Source organism: Emydura macquarii, unplaced genomic scaffold (assembly GCF_026122565.2).
Source record: "Emydura macquarii macquarii isolate MOO-44397 ecotype Brisbane River unplaced genomic scaffold, CSIRO-AGI_Emac_v2 contig_1876, whole genome shotgun sequence".
In the NCBI taxonomy this organism is placed as follows: domain Eukaryota; kingdom Metazoa; phylum Chordata; order Testudines; family Chelidae; genus Emydura; species Emydura macquarii.
Window position 1 is genome coordinate 16,734,145 of NW_027132013.1, and position 25,145 is coordinate 16,759,289.

The window sequence follows — 25,145 nt, forward strand, 5'->3', positions numbered from 1 at the left end:
TTAATAATTTAGGTCCAAATCTTGCAATCTGATCTATGTAGGCAGATCTTACTCTAAAGGCATCTTGGACAGGCTGGAGGATCTGAAACTAAGTCTGGATTATTTCCGCACCACAATATGAAAGTTTCAGATTTAAAATGAGATTAGAATGAAAACACTTATACAGGCTTGACCTGTAGAAGTAGGTTCATTTTGGATAAGTCCCCCAGAGTTTGAATGCTTATTTGAAGCTTATCCCAACCACCAGATCTGCAGCACTGGGCTGGAAATCTCATGAGCAGAAATATCCTTCTTCACTTCCTGCCCCTTATCTGTTGTGTGATGGTTTTTGTACCATTATAATGTTTCACTCACCAGTCAAGTGACTATTTTGATACTGAGTGAACCTTGTACAGAGTATTTAATACTTCTATCTTGTAAAGTAGCTTGAGCTTGCCAAAGACACAGTTTAAATCTATTATTTTTATTGTGTTTGATCATTTGGTAATGAATTCCATGCATTCTGTAGTACTTTTTATCTCAAAGGATCCCAAAGTGATTTACAAACTTACACCAATACTCAGAACAAACAATATATTGGGATCACTGAAATGCAGTCACTTCTGAAGTGCAATACGGCAGCTGTTTAGGACAGGCCGTGAAGAATCTTGTATCTAATCAAAATTACAGGTGAGAATTTAGGTTGGCAGAATGTACTAGGGACTCTTTTCATTGTGTATGTGTGTGTGCATGCGCTCACGTGCGCCTTGATTGAGGCTTCTGTATGCTACCACAATACAAATAATAAATAGTAATAATACTGATACGTGTCCAGGACCTCAGGGTTAAATTCTGTCCTATTTTGTAAACGGCCTATGGATTTGTATTGACTATAAGTGGTGAGGGCCTCAATCTCACCCAGAGAACAGCATCTCCTGCCTCCTAACACCAGTGATTCATTGTTGTCTCAGAAGCGTGACTCCTACTGAACCATGAACCCTGTGTCTTACAGCACCTGGTCCCAAGAATTGGCCCTGCCATGCTTGGCTTATGAGACCTGATGGGAATAACATGGGTATGGCTGTATGCCATTTAATTATTTCAATAATAATTAATTAATGTCACAATGCATAATATCTAAAACAACAGCAGAATTCTGTGGCCAGATAGCCTCTGGTTTCTAGGAGTTGTGCAGCTTCTTGTTGTGCTGAGTACTCTGCTGAGCTAATGAAAAACAGCTTCTGAGTTGGATTCCAAGTCTTTGGGACTCCAGAAATAACAGTGGTTCAGGTGCTGCTGCCATGCCTCTCCTATAGCAGTTTGTAAATATCAGTATCAGTGACTCATTTGCTGCTCTTCTATCTCCAAAGAAGTTACAACAACCCCTGTGCCATATATTTCTCAACACACAGTGTGTCATTCAAAACAGAAGATAGCTGCCATTCAGAGCAGGGTTGGCGGGAAAGGATCACCCAGGGTGTGTTACATAAGCCCTCCCCAGCATTGTGCAAGCTGGTTTGATGGGGAGTGAAGGGGGGGCTGAGAATGATGATCACACCCAGGCTGTAACAAGGCGAACATTGTTTGCCTGCTATCAGTTGGTTTCTGATTCACCCACAGCCAATGCTCCATGGTCAGATCACAGCTGGCCCAAGGATATGCTTTCCTATGCATTTAGTGTTTGGAACAGTCCCAGGTTTCAGGAACACATGGTGGGGAGGAGGGGACAGCTGTGAGATTGGGAAGGGAGCTGATTTTTGTCTTCTTTCAAGATGAGCTCTTTTTTCATAATTCGATAGCATTAGCAGCATTTGATGATGTTGCATGAATTCAAACCCTGTGCAGGTCAGGGAGAAGGGCAGACAGAGAAGGAAAGGAAGGTCAAATGGGCAGCTGGACATGTACTGCCACATGTCCCCCTCTCATTACATTGCAGCTCTGCCTGTCAGTGATCTGTTATGCTAGTTCTGGTGACAGCTCTCAAACAGATCCCAGGTGTTTAACCTATTTCTTCATTGAGCTAGGAGATTTTGAAACACACTAGTTTCACTTTAATTTGGGGGATATGTGCCTGATTAGTTAGTTGGGCAAAATATCATTTATGGCAAGAGCTGAGCTATGTTGTATGTGAAGGTTGTCCGTTCTGAGGCCAATTATACAGTGGAGAAGAATGTAATGGCTGTGGGTGGGGAGTGAAGTCTAGATTTGAACTTGAGTCCTACTTTGGCCTTTTAATTTATCTTCAAAATCCAGTGTTTAGTGACTGCTGACCTTTCTTGCTCAGGTTTTCTGTAAATCATTGAACCTGCTATTCTTCACTTCCTGTCCTAAACTACCCTGTGGTATTTCTGTGTGCTGTAAAAAGCTACCACGTTCCACCCTAGAGGTGGCTGCAATAAAGTGATGAATGAAGTGGTCCCTATCTGTAGGGCTAGTTGCAGGCCATGAAAGTAAGCTTGGAATCTGGAACCATCCACAGAATCCTTTAGCAACAGCTGTGGATCCAGAAATGGTTCCATTTCTCCTTCCCTCCTTTTGCAGCTGATCCCAGGAAAAAGCAAATGATAGTGTCTGTGTTACTGAGTGCTGCAGATTCCCTTGAAATCTAGCACAGAAATTAATGACTGCTTGCCAGGGAAAACTACAGGTCCCTCCTATGCATTATAACCTGTAGATCTGTAAAGCACTTTAATGCTTGAGACAGGCAATATATAAATCAGTAATAATAATAAACCAGCTCTTTTCTCCTCTCTCTCTAAGAAGCCACAACTCTATGCAGTGTGGTAGAAACTAAACATGGAAAAGACCTACCATATCATCCCCTGCTAATGCAGGCTTGTTCTGTTGTATGTTTTTTAGTGTTGTACCCAGTCTATTTTTAAATGTCCCAAGTGATGGGGCTTTGCCACTTCCTTTGGGAGATTATGCCCAGCCTAACACATCTCACTGTCTGGAAGATGTTTCTGATATTCATCTAAGTTTTTCTTTACATTAATTTATTCCATTACTCCTAGTTACACCCCTGCTATTCCTGCAAGATAGTTCATTACACTGGAAAAACAATCCCATTTTCCCTTAATGGGGCAGGTGGGGCAGCAGTCATTTGGCCTCTCTGCGTTCAGATCAAATTTCCCTCACCCCTCAGTGGGGTGGGAGGGGTCCTCTTCATATTTTCCTGTTAAGCTGAGCATGAAAAATAGTTGTTTGCCAAAATCTTTCACCTTGAGCAGATACACTCACAGATGTTTTTTACACTATAAACCAAGAAGCAAAGAATGTTCAGGCTTGGGGGAGGAGAGGTAGCTGGGAGGAAGGGAGGGATCATGCGGGAGAAATACAGCTTGAAATACTTGACTGCGGTTTGATCCCTTTCTGAAATTTAAAAGAGCTGCTCCCACTACTATAAGGAGCAGTGCCAGCTGCAAAATCATGAGAGGCTTAATATAACATACACATTCAAGCTGTCTGTCTTTGTCTAGGCATTTTTAGTGCACCCATCATCACAGTATCTAGATGCCATATGTACAAATTTAAAATAGCAGCAAGACTGGCTGATAACACCAAGTTCTCAACCCTCCATCATTTGCACATTTTTCTAAATAGAACTGTGCTTGTTTGTCTCTCAGAGAGGCAATGCCATCCATTGTTACAGTCCTTCAGGAAGAGATCTGTCTAGACTGTGCCCTAAGGATGGCAAGACTTGGGTGTATTGTGATCTCTAGTAAGAGGGAGCTTTATAGTTGAGGGCCTGCCACTGAGAATGTCCAGCACTTGAGAGTTTCTCTGGCAGCCATATCGTCTCCATTGAATGCAATTGCCTCAATGGATCAGAGAGGTCATCTCTGAGGCAGCTTGGTTTACCTCATTGCAGCCTTAAAAAATTAGCTATAGGACCTTGGAGAACAGATGGAATTGCTTGGGGACCAAATGTGGGCTCCTGAGCACTGGTGTGGGGGGATGTCACAGGGTTCAGCCCGTCTCAACTTGGACCAGCTGAAGCTTCCACATGTCTTTCACAGTCAGTTCCAGATAGAATATATTGCAGTGGTATAATTTGGAGGTGAACAAAGCATGAATCACTTTGTCAATGTCTATATCTGTAAAGAAACAATGCAGTCTTCCAACCAGTTAACAGTGGGGGAATAGGTATTTCTGGTTGTTGCCGCTATTTGAGTGTCAAGGAATAGCCAGGAGTTCAGTAGGAACCTGATGAGACCCTGACAACTGGAGGCACTGATGATCTCGGAGGGGGCGTTCACACAAGCCCCTTTGTTAAAACAATGGTGTTTTTAGTCCAAGGAAGGAAAAATCTCAGCTCTGATGTTAAACAAGAGTGAGTTTCTAGCCCATTTCCTTGTGAAAAGAGCCTTGAAAACAACCAATAAAAAGCCAGTATAAACCAAGCAGTATGGATGAAAGGGTCAAACATGTGGGCCCCGCTTCAGAAACAGGAGGCTGAGGTGTAAACCTAAAGATCTCTTGTGCACTCCCACATTACATAGAATTAGTCACTTAGGTTTGGGGTGTATTCCAAAGAATCAACTCATTAACCTCTCTCAAATCCTAGGGGTCAACGGGTACTGAGCAGAAACGGTGAGAGTGGAAGGATTAAGGATATAGACTTTAGCGCATTATGGATGAAACTAATAGTTTGTGAGGAGAATAGGAATACAGAATGCATGGAGTTTTGATGGGTAGATATTTGTATATAATTGATGGTTTTTAAGGGAACAGGGATAAGAGAATGTGGGACCGCAGTTGAAGTTATCCCCTTGCAAGCAAGGTGTAGTGAGGGAAGGTTTCTTGCACACTCATATGAGGACTGGCCACAGTTTGACTTCAAATCCTTGCTAGGAGGTAGAGAAAGAGCTTTGGTTTTGTGTTTGTATGGAGTGCGATGAGTAGCAAGATTTTACTCTTAGTCAAAGTATACATACAAAAATATGAAGAAATATATTTTGAGTGCTGCTGTTTTGTGAGGTTGTTGACTTAAAGACAATGATAGTTACAGGGTATCTTTTTTAACCCTAAACATCATGTTCCATTGAAAAACTGGGCTTCCCAATCGCGCCGTGATTTCCCACTTTTAAATGGTAAATGGACTCCTATAACAGACATCTTTGTATTATCGAAAACATGTCACGCTGAATAAAAACTCAGGTTGCTTATAGTTGTGCCCACTCTTCTATAGTTAAGCTTGAGTGTTGCTTTCTGTTTAAAGTGCTCTAAAAACTACATGCTGACTTGGATTTTCTTGAAATTTGCTGTGCCTTCCGGGGGTACCATGTAGGTGTCAGTGGTTCAAAGGTGGGGTTTTTTGAGCTAAGGGTTCGTGAAATACAACCCCCCCCACTGGTCCCCCAAAAGCATTTTACAAATCTTATTTGTCTGACTTTCTGTGCATACCTGAGGCTCAAACTTCAGCAGTGATCCTCTCCAAACTAATCTCAGCCAGTCAGAGCTTACCTCAGCTACTGCACGGCACTCACTGCCACTTCGGGAAAACAATACTGAAAAAATTATTAAGGGTGAGGTTTGTAACTCCAGGCCAGCACGTGCCAAACTGATGTGCCTAAAGGACAGAAATGTGCATATGAAGCAAGACTAGGACTGTGTTGAGGCAAGAGAGTTTCCAGGCAGCCTGTTGTCATAGCAATGGGATAGCTCAAGGTGACATACTGTGGTCATTCAGAGAATGTGTGTTGTGCACGTTCCTTGCACCCTGCAGAGGCTCCTTTTGGAAGTTTTGTCCTGAGGCCAAAATTTCTGTTTTAAGAAGGAAATTTTAAAGTGCTCTAAAATCCACATGCAGATTCTGATTTAACTTTAATCAATGCTAATTTCCTTGACAACACATCTTAATAGAGGGAAGAGGAAAGAGTCCAGTAGGCAGCTAGGATAATGTAATCATGCTTCCTGAACCATAGAACTGAATGTGATCAAAGGAAAGCAAGTCATTGGGTCATTTGTTCAAATGGATACTCATCTCCACCCATGAGGTGAGCTGCTCCTACACTTCCAGATTATTTTAACATTTTTGGTGGAGAGGCAGGGAATATGGGGGGTCAGAGTATGAGTGGGGAATGTGTGGGAATGTTAGAGCTGTGTTGGAGGTGTGGGGGTTGGGAGGAAGGTGAGGGGGGATTGGTGCACAGGAGTGGGGGAAGAGGGTTTGAGGCTGTGGCAGGGAAAGAGGGAATTAGGACAAGGGGATAAATAGGTATGAGTAGTAAGGGACAGAATTAAGGAGGGTGGATCTCACACCAGAGAAAAGGAGTGAGGAGGGGTGGGAAGCTGGGAGGCAGGAGCTTTGGGGGTGGGTGGCAGCAGGAGAGGGAAGGATTAGGGCCACCCATTCCTCCATTTGCCATATTCTGTCTGGGACAGGTGGTGGGGTAGGTAGGGAGATACCTCCTATTTACAGCCCCATCTCTCAGAGCAATGGTCAGGAGCCAGAGGGGGATGCACCACAAACAAAGGTGGGAGTGGAGTGAAAATGGGCAGCAGCGAGCCCCTTTTACATTCCTCTGACTATATCCTTAGAAACCTGACAAAAATCAGTGGAGTCCTGTAAAGCTGAAACACCTACACTCATTCAAGCACTGCCCCCTGCAAGAAGCTGTGTTGAAATCAAAAGGGCCTGAGAGCATGCAGTTTTGTTTCTTCTAGTCAATTTGTCTTGAGGACTGATAATGGCATATGGAGTTTTTCACTGCTTGATCACCTGTCCAGCTCCAGTCAGTAGTGAAGGAAAATTGTTACTATCTGATGGTTTTTTGTGGCTGCCGTGAAATGAATTGGTGGTCTGTCTAGTTCCCAAAAGTCAGGTGTCCTGACCAGCATCCACCCCATCCAATGCGTCCCACTTAGTATTTTCAGCAGAGGTCCAGAGTTAATAATCTACTATCCTCTGACCATTAGAGCTTGTTTTTCCAGAAGAGATTTGAGAAACCTTTTCAAGATGATCCCTGGCTGACTCATTGGTACCACTTCCTGCTGCAGCCTTCATTTTCTGTGGAGTTCTCCCAGCCAAGTACCTGGCCTGACCCTACTTAGTTTGTGAGAGTTGGGAAGTTCACAGGCCAAGATGGTCTGGCTGCAGGCCAAAGTGGTAGGCCAGGTAGGCAGGATTTTCCCTGCCTGGTACCGTCATTGTTGTGAAATCGTGTTTGAAGCACAGGCGGATTTTTTTGAACAAATCTCTTGGAAATGTGCTGCCTTTGAAGAACAGAGCTCAGAGACCTGACTCTCTCAGTGATAGATTTATGGGTTTATGTCATTCTCTGAGGGCGAGGGAAGGGACCCCAACCTCTTCAAGTTGCTGTTTGGATGGCTGAGAGCCAAAAGGGGGTCAAAAGCATCATCTGTTTCCAAGAACATATTTTTTAAAAATCACTTTTTGACCTGCTTTTCCAAGAGCCCTCATTATTTTCTGACTTCTATATATGGCTCTTTTCTGTGTATCACAACAGAGCCTCTGTTAGACCCTGAGCGGAGAAGCTAAGGGGGTAAGGACTGCTTCCTGTCTTGGGCGTTACTCCAACCAAATGAGTGGCCTGGCCTGCAGCCCTGACTCCCACGACTAGTCCTTACTTGAATAGTCCCATTGACTTCCATGGGACTACTCTTTTCAGTAAGGATTGCAGGATTGAACCCTACTCTTTATGCAGTCAAAAGAAGCAGTGCTGTCATGGAGGAATTCTCCTGTCTTCATGGGAGGTATAGAGTAGATAACAAGCAGCCTTTCCTTCACCCCCCACTCCACTTCACTTTTACTCCCATGTAGCACAATCCTGCTTTATACAAAGGGAAGAACAGCAGAGCTTGGTGGCATATGCCACTTTATTTCTACCTTCCTTATGAATAACCTCATATTGTTATTCCATCTTCCCTTTCTCCTCTTCTTCCCTCTTTACCAGCACTGTAACTGTCCCAGGGAATGCATTATTCAACAGTAAATGTGTGCATTTGTTTGCACCCCAACCTTCTAGTTTGAGTGTTTTTCCACATTTTGGGGAATTCAGTGCTCACACAGTGAGTGACTAATGCACCAGCTAGAGCCAGGTGCAGTGTGGACAAGCTTTGTACAAGCCTCCCCGGGTAGCTCTATCAGTTCAATCTGCAGTTCTCTTCTAGTCCTCCACTCCCACATGCACAGCTTTACTAATGCATCTTAATCCTGACCTGCAGCATCCCTGCTATTCCAGCCCTAGTGTTCTGTCAAGCAAGTGCCCCGTCCACACACACACCTGCTTAAATCTCCTGCACCCTGGTACCCAGTCCTCCCTCCCAACTGCAAAATCTGCCAGAATTACCCTCCCCCACAACTGCATGTAGTGCCTTGATCTGATTTACCTCATCCAGATGTCAAACCTTCCATCAACCAACCTCTTACCTGGGAAACCAGAGATGTCTCATGAATTTTATGATGGCTCATTTTGATTATTTACCTGGAAGCTGTGTTGTGACTTTCCCACATGATTTTTAGCATGTGATCTCCCACAAACATTTGTAGTTAGAAATTAAGAGGTAGATCCTCATATAGTTCCACTGACTTCTGCAGAACTACAGTGATTTAAAGAAGTTGAGGATCTGGACAATAGCCTTGATTCTTCTCTTGTTTACACTGGCTTTATCCTATGGACTTCAGCTAAATTACTCCAGATTTACACTGGTATAACTACAAGTAGAATCAGGCCCTTATTCAACTGGTTTCTGGTTGCATGTGCTCTCAAGATAGATACTAAATTATGTCAGAATTCAGATGCGGGAATAGCAAACTGGTAACCAGAATGACATGATATAAAGGCCTGGCATCTCACAACCTACCAGAACTAGTAATTGCATTTATGAAGCATATATGCCATGACTGAATTTTCAAGATGAAGGACTAGCTGCTGGCTCAAGCCTTTAATCCAGTCCAACGGCAAAATTCGGATCAGGCAGAAATGAGCACAATTCCCATTGATTCAGTGGCAGTTGTAACCTTATCAGGGCTGAATTTAGTCCTAAAGGTTCTATGGGCTTCAGCAAAGTGTCTACTATCCTCAAACTAACAAGCAGGATTGGTTAAACTCCATTTCAAATCACTGCTGAGCAAACAATCCAAGAGTATGTGAATTATATAGTGTTATAGTTTAGATAATCCCTGCAAATGGGGAAGGGCCTGAACAGTTTAGGGGGTGATAATGGGAGGCAGAAGTTATCAGATGTAGATCACCAGTTTGCATCCAATCCATGCTTTGATTGCCAACGTTGTTGGCATTTGATGGCAATTTAGGCCCCAGTGTAAAATGAGTTGATTCAGTCAAGTTCCTAGAGAATAGGTATTCACATCACAAGAACCAGACTCACATTTTGCATTTAATGGCACCCATGCTGGCACTCAGCAGAAAGACCAAGGACTGAACTATAATGGAAACTGAACTACTCGCTCACTTTTAGAGTTGATTCATTGTTGGTGTGAGTTGAGGGGAGAAGTTTGCACTACTGCCCTTCCCATTCCAATTCTCTGTACAAATAGAGGATTTCAGTCTCCAGGACTTACCATCTGGCACCTTTTGTCAGCACTAAATTCACTTAAAATTGAAACGAAAAGTTAATCTCTTTGAAAACTCTTCAGTTCTAAAAATGGAGACCCAGCTGTTTCTTATCTCTTTGTAACTTAAGATTTGTTCAACATGAAAAGTTTGCAAGGCAAATTCAGCCTACCAAGATCCATAAACCTGATCAGTATTTTTATTCCCCTGGAAACAGTGGCCTTGTTTATCTCAAAAAATCCAAGATTAAGCTGATTTTGTTATTGTTAATCTATCCGGAAATAAGCAAAGAGAGAGGCTTAATTGCAAACAGACTGAATGTTATATATAGAAAATGTGTATGTCCTTTGGGGTCACCTAGAAAGTGAAGGTCTGAAATTATAACCGTAGCCCTTCTCCCTTGGTCCCTGAAGCGTGTAGGCCTGAAATGAGAGAGCCTGCTGGGTGCTAGCATCATATCTCAGTAGTTCCTATCCAGTGTAATACTCCAGCCATCTCAGTACTGGATTAACAGATGTTTTCTGGCATGTAAGAACTTCAGGTAACTAATGATGCATGTGTCTGTAGTGAAAGTATTTAAAGAGTCTGGAAATAAATTAGAAAAATAACAGCTGCTATTCTAGCAACCTAATTCAACTGCATGAGCATGGTGAAGCAGGAATGTTCCGCCTGATTCCAAAGCTTCACCCATGTTTCCCAGCAGAATGCCAGCACACCCAACCAATGAAATGGAAGATAAAAAGCCAAACAACTCCTGATCAATGACCCTGAGAACAGGACATGCCTGCCTACAAACCTCTGAGAGCTGCACTGTTTAGTGGATAACACATACACTTTAGGACGGAGCAAATGAAATCAACTTAAATAAAAACCTTCCCCACACAAATGTGCCGGAATTGAAGCGAACCAAGAAAAAAGGGTGTGGGTGATGTGTTCCAATGGATATAAAGTAGAGACTGGATGTCAGTCAGCTTCTAGAAACTCTGACTCCTTATGTGACCTTGAGAAAATCACCTCTTAAGCTGTCTGTCTGTTTCCCCTCTCTGTAAAATGGGGATAATGTGCTGCTGCCCTTCCTTGGAAAAGCATTTTCTACTCTATGCATATAAAGCACAATGCAAGTGCTTATTATCGTGATGAATTTGGCTTGAAAAAATAGATTTACTTGTAGTTCTTGTTAGCAGCTGCTACTGAACTCCAGGTTCAACCAGGGCCCAGGACCACAGAAAAGTTGCTCCTGTGAGATTTCCAGCCCCCAGGTTTAGAGAGCCAAATAGTTTGTGTGAGTTTCAGCACAAGCCAACCTTTTGTGTTCTTCCCTACAAAACCTCTCAGGCTTTCAAAACCCTTTTTCTAGTTTGATTTATTGACACACAAGCAGCAAAGCCTTCTATTTTTATCTTGAAATTTCTGTAAAAGAAAAGTTCTTCGGGGTTGCAGGAAGCAGGGCCCATCCCTCCTCTCACCCCAAACTATTCATCCTACTGAACGACTATTCAGAGAAGGAAGCAAAAAGAATCCATATAAGTGTCTGGTTCAGGAAGAGTCCTGTGTACTATACACTTTCCCTTTGTTCAGTTCTGTCTTCTTAGCACATCTTTTAGACAGAAGTTAAGTAGGACCTGAGCGAAGCAAGCCCTAGTCAGTCATCACTCACAAACTGACTGGAGATGGTATAGGACTGCCATACTTAAAGCATGGGGCTACCCATAGACAGATGCTAAATCCCAGCAGATGCCTGGAGAATCTGACCCATATCCTACAGTAAATGTTTATATCCAGCTGCTCCCTGCAAATCCTCCTAGCATTTTGGTTCTCACTTCTGTGCCAAAATGGTGTCAAGGCTGGACATGTGAGAAATGAAGAGCCTATGCCTCAGGTCACATCTCAGGAGTAAGGGAGCTGGGGGCAAGTGTTATGCTCCTGTAGACTGTGCTGTGTTCTGAAGATTGCAGCGCCTTCTGTGCTCTTGCAGCCTGAAAATCAGTGCCATAGTCCTGCAAGGCTGCACCATGCTCTGGCAGACTGTACCACATTCTTGCAGGCTGCAGCCTGTGCTCTGCACCCCCAGGCAGTGCTGGGCTCCTGGAGTTCTTGCCACACTTTGGCTCTTAGTGCCAGGTTCCTGCAGATTGCAGGCTGTGCCATGCCAATCTCCTACCAACTCTGCCAGAGTCCGGGAAACTGCCATTACTCCTTGCAGTCTGCAATCACCGCTACACGCCCTAGTGCCACACTATTCCTTTAGTCTGAATCTCAAGCCCCAATGGTCCATATCCTAATTCCTGTCTAGTAGGTTCTAGCCTGCTGGCAAGAGCATGCAGAGGAGACCAGAAATCTTTAGATTTATTGCTTGTAAACCAAAAAGTATATTTAAAAAAGGAGAGATAAAAATAGATGGGGAGTCAAGGGACTGGAAAGGTAGCCAGTGGAGATTAGACACACTGCTGGTTGACTCGCCCGACTTGTTTTATTGTAGCATAGTTCTAATAATGGCTGTATTATTTCAGCTTACATACAGTGAGGAGACATTTGTTAGCACTTTCGCACATGAACATTGTGCCTATTTCATTTCTGCCTGTTTCTCAAAATTTGGGCTAGCGATTGCAAACAGGAGAGGCGGTGGCTCCAAAAGACCACTAGCCACATTTTCTGCTGGTGCAAATCTGCAACGTTCCATTGGCGTCAATGGAGCTATGCTGATTTACACCACCTGAGTGTCTGTGACTCCCAATGTCTCTCTTAAGATGTGTTCCAGGCTATGAAAAGGTTTAAAGCCTCAAAAAAACTATTGTTCTCAGCAGTGAATTTAGTGCTGGTGAAAGTACTGGACTGGCTGACAGCTCTGGGAAACGAAGTCTTCTGTTAAGCCGCAGAGCAGCGACAAGATACACTGGAATTGTCTAAGCTTCCCAACATGTCTGGCATGGCCTGTTCAATCGATGGCCTCTTTGCAGAGACTGTCAAGGGAAGCAATTCGTGCCAGCTGTGCTATGGACACCTGTCCATTGGGAACTGGGCTGGGACCACCCATGCATCTCACAGAGGGCACCAGTTACCCATTGCATGAGAATTTTTGGTCATTGTCAACTCGGGCTGCATTCAGATTTGGCCTAAAGGCAGAAAAATTCATATAAACCCTTGAGCCATCCAGCATCTAGCTTGTTAGCAAGTTAATGCTGTATTGCTATTTGTTTTCATTTGGATTTTGCTGTGATTTTAATGGTAAAGTTTATTTACATGTTGGCTTCAGTTGTTGCTCCTTAGAAATCGTGAAAGGAACAAATGCTCTGAACTGGGGAGCTGTCTTAACTCTGAGAAGTGCTATAATCTTTCCTCTTTGCTGTGGGTAACAAAAAAAAAATCCCAAAACAGCGACTTTTTCATTTGGATCTGCCCCCTTATTGTGGGAGTTGTGTTATAATTAATGTTAACATAGGGCTAAACTAGGGGCAGCATATATTACTCTCAATCCTTTCACCCCACAAATGTGACACACAGGCCCTTCCTTGAAATGTGACAAAAACACCCAGTCAGAGAAACAACCAAACAAATAACACAAGAGTGCCAGATAGTTCATTTCTAGAAAAGTATAATGTGAAATTCATCCCTGGGGGTATCTCTACTAATGTCAGTGAGTTTCCATCACAGATGAATTTGGCCCTTGCTTTTTTCCATAACCTTGTTTTCAAGCTTTTGTATTTCTGCTGGTAGTAATTTACAGGAATAAACAGTGAGGTAACAGCAATTTTGTGTGGGAAAGAGGTACATTTTGGTTTGAAATGAGTGATGTGCTCCATAAAGAGGTAGAATCAAGAGTTAAACGTGTGGGAAAATGGAACACTTCTGCAGCTGAGTGAGAATGCAGTAGGGAAAAGGAAGCCACGGTACAAATTAAAGATCGCAAATAACAGGGCCAGATGCCAAGAGCCTCAGAAAAAACACTCGCTTAGACCAACTGTTTGCTTTACTATATAAAAACTGACCTCCTTGAGGAACTCATAGCCCTGGCCTCTTGGGCATTTGAGTACGTGCGGGTGAACCTCACAGTTCTTAGCCTTAAAATGGCAAGACCACCTGCATCATGATAGCAGCAAAAATATACAAGAAAGAGTCTTCTGCCCAATAGATTTCCAGTTGGACCAGGTGCAAATGCCTTTCCTGGAAAGAACTCTTGCCACATCAAGATGACAGCACCTTGTGCTTTTTCCAACTTGGCAACACATGCAGATTTTTTCTTGCTGAATTGCTGTAATAATCCCAGTTTGATTGTGTGGGTGGATGGGGGAGCTACTGCCAACTCTGACCATCCATAACCAGCAGACCTGAGCAGTAGTACCTGGATTGATGAATCCCAGAGACAATGTGCCAAACTCATCCTTGCACTTTAGATGAGCTCAGCACAAGGACTGAGGGAAGAACAGAAGTGGCTTTATACCTTTCCTATGCTGAGGGTGCTAAAAGTCAGTTCAACCCCCGGCATAGATTACAGCAACTCAGGGGCTCCCCAACCTTGCACTCCGCAGCCAACTGTCCTTATGGCCCATTCTGGTAGCTGGGGTTAGATGGGAGTGTTAGAATGTCTCAGTAGTGCCATGCCTCCTGCCTTCCCAGGAATGTCCCCCAACCCTGTACCCCAGGGATTTCCATGGAGGGTGACGTAGCAGCAGCATCTATGCCAACTGTATATCTGCCGGGGACATGGTACTCCAGAGAAATTCCCCAGCACAAAGCCACCATAGGACTACTGTGAATGAGGCCCAATATACTTTGCCTAGTGAAAAATGATCATTAATTGCACTATTTTCCACCATCTGCCAGTCTTCACAACCTTGTTCTTCAACTGATCATTTCATGAAGCCTTTACTGGGTGGTGGTTTTCTGCCACTAGGTTTCACTGAAAGGGAGGGGGAAATTCAAGAGGTACAGTGAGCAAGCATGGCCACCTAAGCACCAGCAAGAAATATATTTAAGGTCTTCACCATTTGTGAAACTGAGGAATTGTATCCTGGACACACTGTGAATAAGGAGCCATGTCTCAGAGACACAAAGCTGCTCTGAATAAGCAGACAGACAAAGAGCTTGTATTTAACACATTTATTTCAAAGCTTCCAACAGCAGTATCCTCACTTCTAATTGCACAGCTGTTACCTGCTTTCCAAGCCCCACCACGCTCCATTCCGTAAGTGTAAGAGAGCAGCAGGGGAAGTCTGTGCATGAATTCTGCTTGTGCAATTTAATTAACTAGCACAAAGGTTACCAGAAAAGAGCACTAGCTCTTGCTAGCTGCACAGAATAGCAACGCACCAGGAACTCCAGGGCACCATATCTCTTCCCATTTGCAATGAAATAGCAAAGAGCATAACAACTAATACTTAGCACTGACACAACCTTTTAGAAACATTGAGGAACTGATTATAACAAAACCCCTGGGAGATAGGAGAATATTGTTATCCCTGTTTTGCGGGTGGGGAACCTGAGAGGGGTTGTTTTCCTAAGGGCCCTGAGGGTATCTAGGTTTAGAACTCAAGAATTCCATGCGCCCAGTTCTGTGCTCAGAGCTTTGGGCCATGTCTCATTGTTAGGAGCTCCAACATTTGCTCTTGTACCCCTCCAGGATAAACCTGCAATAGAACAATCCAACCACAGTTACTTCTGTAGCCTAAAGCACCTAATGTGCAAAATTATTCTATACCTTGAAATATCTTCAGTGATCAGTATGGCCAAAAGGCCATATATATACATAAATAAACATTCAAGTATATAACCGTTCCAACCTTCTCCCTACATGTACTAGGGGGCTGGGGAAGAGGGTCAGTTGAAGGTAATTGCAGCTGCCTCAGGCCCAAGATGACTGAACATTTGAGAGTTGCTATGTTTAAAGATGCATTCCAGTGTCTTCTCTAAGGAAGCAAACAATGAGTTTAAACTAAAATGGAATAAAATCCCTCGAGCAAGCTTAATTCAGGAATGTGAGGGTACAGTACCAGCAGCGGGGAGCGTCACTAAAAAAGGAAGGAATGGCATAGATTACTTTGTATTAATATTGCACCTGTCATCCAAGGATCTCAAAGGTCTTCACAAACATTAATGAACCCTCACAATCCCCCATGAGATTGCTGAATATTACTGTTCCCATGCTACAGATGGAGAAATTGAGGCACAGAAGGCTACTCATGCCCCATGTAACTCAGTGGGATCACACCAAGGATACATTTGGCTCAGAGAAGGTAAATAACTCTCACAAGGTCACACAGCAAGTCGGTGACTTGGCAAGGCATGAATCCCTAATTTAGACCTGGTCCAGCTGTTGATTTCAGTGCAGTTGCAAGAAAGCTGAAACTAGGGTGTTAGTGGTAAAATTCTTGCCTCCCACACAGGAGACCTGGGTTCAATTCTTGGCCAAAGCAACATGTGCACCTGAGCTAAAATTGCCTCCAACCGTCCTGCTTCCCCACTTTAACCACAGGGCAACACAGTGAGTCGTTTTAGTTCTGCTTAATTGAATAATCAGAGTTTTAGAGACGGGAAGGGAGCGAATCAACAAATGGTCCTAAAGTGCTTCTCAAATATTATATGGGAGAAATTTGGAAGCGTTAATGTGCAGGTTAACTTCCTTTTGCTTGAATTTCTTTAGTTAAAGTTAAAGATGGGGAAAGACATTTAGGGAAGAGAATGTGGAAGGGTGGGGGGGGGGGTTTAGAAAATGAAAGGAGAGTGGGGCTGAAGCCCTAGAAACATTATCTCCACTGTCCAAGGGACAGCAACACATGGAAACTGCTGCTTAAGAAGTGAAACTCATGCACCCGAGTTCAAAACCATGTTAATGTAAGCAAAACGGTGGCAGCTGCATGTTAGCCAGTCAGAGAGACATGGAACATGAGTACTTTGTGAAAATGGGCTTACTCTAGTGTGTGCTGTAACTGTTTCTGTCCTAGACTCTTTATTCTGCTGGCTTTTCTGCCATGTTTCAACACTCTGCCATGTTTCAACACAATATGAAAGGAGACACCTGCAATTGCGGTCTGCTTAGAGCAACAAGACCAAAAAGAGGTTAAAGGGAGATGGGAATTCTGTACAGCTCAGGTAGAATATATTAACCTGCCTCTGTATAGCCCCCTTCATTCTCAAGGACCCCAGAGTACTTTACAGATGTCTATGCAGGGGTCGCTTTCCCATTGCTGAAATGCAGCTATCCCTGGGCTGGAATGCAGTGACCAACCTGAGCCACAATAGTGTGGGGTCCTTTACAGGAGGGAGCAGGAGGAATAATAGGTCCGGCTGAAACTACAGGGGGTATTGTGGCTGTGTGTGCACAGTAATCATTGGTATTCGGGTTAGGTGCCCTAAGTCACCCAGGCTGTCCCTCTGAAGAACAGCAGTACAACTGTGTAATATTTTAATACTACTTTGCATTTCTCTAGTGGCCTCCATGTGAGGATCTCCAGGTACTCTACACACATTCATGAATTTAGCCTCACAACAATGGCACTTTTAAAAAACGCCCTTCCAACTCTCCAAATTAAAGAGGGGCACGCAATGCATGTGTATGGAGGCAATTTAGGATGATGGTAAAAATGCAGTGAGCCATGCTTCACTGAGAGCACCACGGCAGAAACACTTTGAATGTTCTGGATTCCCTGGAAGGAATGCTCTTTCAAGAGCAGTTCCTCTTGTGTTTTTTGTTTGGTTGGTTTCACCTTCTCCAAAGTCCACCAAAATTTGATAAACTAACTTGTTACAGTCATCAGACTTCGGGCCAAATCCAAATCCTGCTTGCTTCACTCATGCAGGTAAATACCAGTGTTGCCCTGTGACATGGCCCTTTCAGGGGGGAAAAGCCAGTGCACTTGTGACTCAGCAGCTGATCCATATTAGCCTTAAAAAATGGGCCCTACCTACATGGGAGAGAGATCTGGTCATGAGTCAGAGCTGTCTTGGAGTTCAGATAGAGTCAATCAGAAAACAAGGGCAGGTGAGAACTGCTTCAGAGGTCCCTGATGGAGGACAGGAAAGGGCAGGTGAGAGTTTCCTGAGCACAGGAGACAGACCGAAGGAGCTGCAACGTGTTGTCCTGGAGGGGAGACCTGCAATAAGCAGCAGGCCCTCCCTAAGAAGGGGGAATTGCCAGGGAGCCCTTAAAGCAGCAGTTCCCAAGCTGGGTTGCAATGGGGTCGCTTCATCAGCAGATGGGATCATGGCAATCCCAAGGGTGCAGAGGACGCCATTTTACAAAATGGCCTCCTCTGTACAGCGTGACCTCACACGCATGATACGCACGAGGTCACAGAGCATGGGGGAAGCTATTTTGCTCTACAAAATGGTGCCCTCCATTCAGCATGACCTTGCACACACCATAGGTGTGTGAGATTATGCAGTCCAGAGGATGCCGTTCTGTAAAGCAAAATGGCATCCTCCTTGCAGCGTGACTTTGCATGTACAGTGCGTGTGAGATCACACTGCAGGGAGGACACCATTTTTAAATTGCGACTTCCATGCTGTTTGGCGTAGTGGGAAATAACGCATCTGAAAATGGGGTCATGCAGGGAAAATGTTTGGGAACTGCTGTTTTAGAGGGAGAGGCAGGCTTGCTGACCTTCAAGAGCCAGAGAGCCAAGGCCAGAGAAGGCAGGAGAGGGCTGAAGGCTGAGACCAGCAGAGGGAGATGCCCGCTGGCTCTTTCAGCTGGAGGGCTAGAGAGAACTGAAGGCTGGGATGAGGGATGGTGAGAGATGCTGGAGCTGCAGAAAGCCTAAGTGTGGTGAGGAATGCTGGGGATGTATGTTGATGGACTGTTTGGGGGCTTGATTCGCTATGGTTTATATGCAGAGCATTGTCTCCTGTGATAGATGAACTCTGCAAGGGCCATTTATACTCAGAAATACCGTTTGGACTATTTTCAGGAAACCACTGAAAATAGAGGCACTGGAAATTGAGCCAAGGACATTGTTTGTGCTGCAGCTTGATGCAGGAGAGTGCCCCACTCAAGGCCTGCCATATGACACCCAGTGAAGTCAATGGGGCAATTCTCATGAGTAAGGCAAGCAGGAAGAACCCTTGGATAAAATCCTGGCCCCACTGAAGTTAGTAGCAAAATTCCCATTTATTTCAATAGGGTCAGGATTACATTAGTTATCCTCTTACCTGCATGTTAAGTGCCATGCACAACAATGCTGCCTTTCAGCAGTGCCCCACACAAGTGAACAAAATGTCCAGAAATAGTTCACTGAAGTTTGAAAGGATCATGTCAAACAGGCAGACCGAGTTACCTCTCACACGTCCCCTCCCACCCACCCCCAATCCCAGAGCTCCATTCCTTGCAGAGTCTAATGCTGCGCTCCTTTACATGCAGCTCCCATTTCTGTCTCACAAAGATGGCAAGATCCCACTTGTTTACCCTTCAGCATCAAAGCGCACTCACAACTTACTGCTAGAGAGTGACTGGGGTTTTAGTTCAGCACATTACAAAGACGGGTTTGCTAGGAAGTCGTTATATATATCTAACCTCCTCCCTCTAATACTCAAGGGGGTTCTGATCTGCAGTACAGTTTCTGACCCATTTCTAGTTATAAAGGACGCCCAACAATACAGACTTCCAACCCAGATCTAATGTAAACAAAATTTAAAGCTACATGTTCCCTTTTTCATGGGAGCACAGAGTCTCAAGTCTCACAAGAACTTGTCCTTACAGCAAAGTCATAGATTATGAGTGCACAATGGACATTTTAAAAAAAAAGCAAGAATCCGAGGAGGCCTCTGGATTCCTTAATGGAATTAATCCTTTATGAATTCCAGAGTTAAATGTTGTAAATGTGATTCACATATTCTTTTCCCCTCACCCAAGAAGAGAGATCTGCTGGACACGTGCTGAGCAGAGCAGGGGAAGATGTGATGTGAGTCAAGAGCCTGGAAGGCTGAAAAGAATAGATGGGGCAGAGAGCTATGCAGCCCTCAGTCTTTGTAAGATTTACTGCCTTTGCTTCTTGCAAAGACCCTGTGTGCGTGTGCGTCCGTTTCCAGAGCAGGGCAGTAAACAAGAACTTCGAAGGGGGAAGGAAGCCAAGAGAAAGTCAGGCCTGTTAGTCATGCAGCTGCATTTCCTGTCAATGGAGCCCAGTTGAGTAATCACTCAAAATATGCTAGTTGGTTTTTCCTCTATTTTAGTTTATTTGAGCCTGCCAATATCTATTGTTGGTTGTTGTTTTTGTGTGTGTGTGTGTCAGCCTCAAAGGGGAAAATGAAGAAACAGACACAATTTTTCAGATTATTTTGTTTCTCTCTTAATTAACTGAATGATCTTTAGTCACTTTTCAAGAATGGTAGCAGTGCAAGGTAGATCTGGGCCAAAGCATATTCCACATGAGACAAGTCTGATGTTTCCAGGGTATATGGTTACAGCAGGGGACTTTGGACATCAGGATTCCTGCATTCTGTTTCCAGTTGCTGCCACTGACACTCTGTAATCTTGATCAAACCATATATTGGCTTCTCCATAACTCAGTTTAGTCATATGTAAAATGCAGCTAATACCTAGCTCATAATGTTGGTATGAGGCTTAATTAATTAATGCTTCTAATGAACGTTGGGGTATTTTGATGAAAGGTGCTGTAGAAGTGCAAGTATTTCTCTAAGGGAAAATGGAAAGTAGAATCCAGTTGGTGATTAATGGAGATTGCAATGAGACCATAGGTCCCCTTCATGGATTTTAATTAAACAGGGGAACACTCCCATGAACAGATTTTAAGAGAAGAGGTTAAATGGCATAGGAGTAATGGCATCAGATTAAGAAAAGGAAAACTTGCTGACATTTAGTGCCATTAAACTGTGGAATAATGTCCCAAAGGAGGTGATGAAAGCTTGATCTCTTGAGACATTGAAAATTAGACAAAACACTAGCAGATATACAATAGGGAACACACTTGTAATATCTAGAGAAACTAGATCTAATACAGTATTGTAAGGATTTTCCATTGCTAAATTCTGTGTTAAAAAGGTACTGGTTCTAGCTATGTGGTACCCATTTCAGGGAGATATACCTACAAAGCCCATGAAGAAATGAATGCCTAAAATGTTGCATTTTTCCAGGTGTTTGCAAAGAGAATGCCTCATTTCTCAACAAATATAACATCAGAAGTACAAAGCCCACATTATATAGGCCACCTATGAAGAATGATCATGACCTACTTAAGGACCTATGCCAGCCAGTGGCTTATATTCCTGGCTGTAGGCCTGAATAGGTGATCCTTTGAAAATGACTGTAAAGTTAAAAAAAAATCTGTTTGGGTGGCTATATAAACATAGAGTTGATCATTGTAACATAAGATATACAATAACACAGCTTCTTACACTGCATTAGGAATGAAATTTACATTTGTGTGTAAATGAGTAGTAATGTCATATAACTCTCTAATTTGCCCACATTTGGTATCTCAGTTGTGTAATGTTTCCAAACCACAGTTTACGAGCAAATGTGATTTACACAGCAATGTTAAATCACTGCTTTCTCAACCAGTAAAGTTGTATAAACTCAGCTAAATGTCAGATTTATACAGCTTTACTTTAAAAGGAACATTGAAAGGTTGTTTACATACATTTTGTAAAGTGATTTAAAATTTTCTTTTGTACATATTTATACTGCACTGAAAATGAGACACTTGGGAATGATAGCCCAAATATTGAAAATTCCCCATTTAAATTATTCCTGCAAAATCTGCACACTTAACTTTTCTGTGAACAAACTCTCAAAAGGTGGTTTTTGCCCTCTAGCAGGTATTTACATCTGCAATGACTTGTTTTGTGAGGGCAAATGGCTTTTTCACACTCTTAGTGGATATACATGTGAATTTTGTAGGCACGGTTTAGGTGCACATTTCTGAGAATTTGGCTCCATGTGTGAATTAATGTAAAACACCAGTTTGCTAGTACAGTGTAAACTTTGCACATTTTCCTTTTTTATTCAGGGTGATGTGTGAATCTTTCTTTTTTTCTTATGTTATATGTATGTATAAGGTTCAAATAACTTTAATACCTAATACTGTATACTATAATCAATTATAGCAACAGTATGAAAGTAATACTTAGCTCTTTGCATTTTCAAATCAGCATATAAACGATAACTAATTCTGTCTATCCGCTGACCTACCTATTTATCTTAGGTCCTTATATGGCTCCCATCACCATGGTATCTGAACACCTTAATGTATTTATCATCACAACACTCCATGAGGTAGGGAAGCGTTATTATCCCCAATTTACAAATGGAGAACTAAGCAACTAAATGACTTGCCCAAAGTCACACAGGAAATTCGTGATCTCCTCACTCACCCGTGAGGCTGGTAAGAATTACCCTCCCCATTTCACAGATGGGGAAACTAAGGTATGGAGAAATTAAGTGATGTGCCCAAGGTCACATAGTTAGTGTCAAAACCAGAATTAGGACTCAAGACTCAGACTCCTAACCACTAGCTCACAGACCTAGACTGCTCTCTCTCCATCCATGAAACAATGACATTTGGTGTAGTGAGCAGCAGTCAATGCTGTGTTAATGTAGTGGTTATGTGATGTGTATGTAGGTGAATTAGAAAAATAAGTGCTTTATTGAGAAGCTAAATCAACTAGGGAAGCAACATCGTTGGCGATGGATTTGGACTCTTGGGACCTTCCCAGCCTATTATTGGCTTGCTATGTGAAATTTGACAAGTTACTTCACTACTTTATGCCTCAGTTTTCCCATCTGTAAAATAGGGATGATAATACGGACGTGCTTTGAGACCTATGGATAAAAATTGCTGTATTATTCTGCTGCAACTCCCATTAAAGATAGTGGAATGATTCCCATTGACTGGGAGCTGGATCAGGTCCTATAAGATTAAGTATTATTATTATTTTATTAAACTCCATGAGCAGGAGTGCTACGATGTCGTAGCTAGAATGGTTTCCGAAACTCCAGACATGCAACTCTCCAGCCATCATATCAAGTGTAAACACACAACCAGTGAAACACAAGTTACAAACAGTACTTCATCAGAACAATCTGTGAGTGGCTAATCAGTGACCCTAAAGGAAGGAAACTATTGCCTAGAAACTTCTGATAGCTCCTTTACAATTCAGAATAGAACTGGACGAAATAAACACTCCAAGAGTGTCTTAAATCTTTTATGTTTCCAGTAATCACATCCTTTAAACTGCGGGAAAGAAAATGGGGAGAGCCAATAGAGTTTTCCCATTTTATTGTTTCTACTTTCTGTGATAAAATTGGGAGCTCTCCCTTTTGAACTAGGGTTGGTAAGAAAATTGCGCACTGGTGAGAGCAATATGGTGGCAGAGGACTTTTTGATAAAATCACTACAGTGCTCCTGTGCAAGACAGGGCACTGGTGATGCAGGTAGGCACATTAAAGACAGGCCCCACACCAGCACTGAATATGCCCATGTGAAGGGGAGGATGGGGAACTGAATGGGGTTTTTTGGGAGTGCTACTCAAAGCTACTTGATGTAGATTGGCAGCTGCAGATGGGTCTCAAAATTGGGGTTCATTTCCTCCAAGTTCAGTGCAGAATTGCTACATAGCTAGATTATGCAGGCTTCAAGAATTTCACTTCCAGAGCAAAGGGTTAACTCAACTAATGGCAACACATATGTGAAAATGGGGAGGTTGAATGCAGCTCCTGAGCCTTAATAAAATGCAGGTGTTTTTATTGTTAGTTTAAAAAAAGCCAGCCTAGTACTTTAGCAAGCATGTAAAAACAAGAGCCTAATGCTGTGGAAAAAATGTGCTATTGGATAATGAGAGAGCAGTTTGGAAAGGCAGCAATGGGTTGTGCTAGGGGGTTGTGAGGAATGCAGCAGTCACTGGCTAAAGTCTACCTTAAAGTTCACAGAGAAAAAAAAACATAAATCTTACAAGAACAGCTCCTCTGACCACATGAATTTACCCTCTAGTGCATTATACCAGCAATTAACTTTTGACATTCTCCTCACAGTCATTGTGGCCCCTTTCTCTCAATCTCTCCCTCCAGATTATTTAAGACATAGTTGATTTTACTTTTTCCTCCTTCTGTTTTCTAGACTATTTATGGAGCTCATGAGGTGCACACATAGCGTGTACACACATCCTATATGTACAAATACTGTACACACACACACCCTCTTCTCTCTTTGATGTAAGACTGCTTTGGGGGAGGAAGAGTTATTGAAATGGTAGGACAAACTAGTTAAAAGAATACATAACTTTTTTCACTGCTTATGCCCACCTCAGCCCCTCCACTCCCAGGAAAACACCGTTTATGAAACACACTGCCTACCATTTTATTAGAGGAGATGGGTCTGGTCTGAGGGATTGAATCATGTGTTTCACCTGATTATCAATCAAACCAAAAAACTATTATTTATTTATTTGTTTGTATTAACATACCACCTAGGAGCCCTAATCATGGACTAGTACCCATTGTGCTAGGCACTGTACACAGAACAAAAAGAGAGTCCTTGCCCCCAAAGAGCTTATATTCTAAGTAAGAGACAACATATGGATAATGAAGGGTAGTATAAGTAAACAACGAGATAGTATTGGTAGGAAATGGTCTCTGCACACCAGCAGCCTCACCAGTGTCAGGTTTTTTTGTAGTCTGTCATTACAGCAGAGGAGAGTTTTGAGAAGGGATTTGAAGGCAGATAATGAGGTGACTTTGCGAGAAGTAGAACACAAAGACTTGGGGAAGAAAGGATTGGTTATAGTGCCTCCCACATGGTGTACATGGTTAGTGGGAGTAGGGCTTTTACAATGCTGCCATCCTCATGGAGTAGTTCCCTGATTAGTATCATTGAGATGGCTAAGGATTTTTTGGTACCTGTATAATGAAAGTCATTGCACATGTAACAGCCTCCATGAAAACTCAGCCTCTTGGAAAGAAAAAGTACAGTGATCAAATTGAGTACAGTTTTGATGATACTGGTGTCCTTCCACTTGAGAAACAGAAGGAAATAACTATTCTCCTTATCCTGTTACTGCAGGAGGCAGAGGGATACCTCTTGGGATTTGTTGTAAGAGGTTACATAATAGTATTTTAGCAGAGGATACAAAAGCAACAGCGAATCTAGACAACCTGCCAATCCATTCATCAGAGGGCCTGCAGCTATCATTTCAAGGCAGTAATAAATCCTGAACAAAGCAAGTTAATCTGTGCCCAGAAACATTTAATAAGAAAAGTAAAATGAAATCAGAGCGGCTGCATTAGCTCATGCCAGCTAATGGGAGAATTATTCTCATTTTTGATAGTATGAGCAAAATAATAACTTCCCAAAAATCACACCCAAACTAGCCCACCCTTAACATGCTATCACTGTGTAGTGTGCATCTTTGCATCCATGACCTCATCCTATGGTCTAGGATAGTCCCAACCTGAGGCATCAGCAATGATGGAGGGGAGTATAAGGCTGTGCATGAGGAAGGGGGGTTGCATTCTTTCCTCGCTTTGTCCTATCCATCATCTACACTCATCGAAACATCTCCCTCTCTGACTTCCCACCATCATCAAAAACTAAATGAGCCTTTAAAAAGGCTGCAGATGCAGTTTTAAAAATGAAGGTCTATACTTAAAATGTATTGGGGGCCCAGTGGGAGAGCTCTTCA

The 25,145-nt window shown here is 43.0% G+C and overlaps 1 protein-coding gene across 4 annotated transcripts in view; it reads left to right on the top strand.

The window, feature by feature from the left end:
* RAD51B (RAD51 paralog B) overlaps positions 1 to 25,145 on the top strand; it is a 574,968-nt gene that overhangs the window by 532,965 nt on the left and 16,858 nt on the right. Inside the window, exon 11 of one of the 4 annotated variants that reach the window (XM_067557795.1) lies at positions 21,674 to 21,744. The exons of the other annotated variants lie outside the window; for them this stretch is intronic. Coding sequence (XP_067413896.1) covers positions 21,674 to 21,744 — 71 coding nt within the window. The remainder of the gene's footprint in view (positions 1 to 21,673; positions 21,745 to 25,145) is intronic. 4 annotated transcript variants of the gene reach the window in all.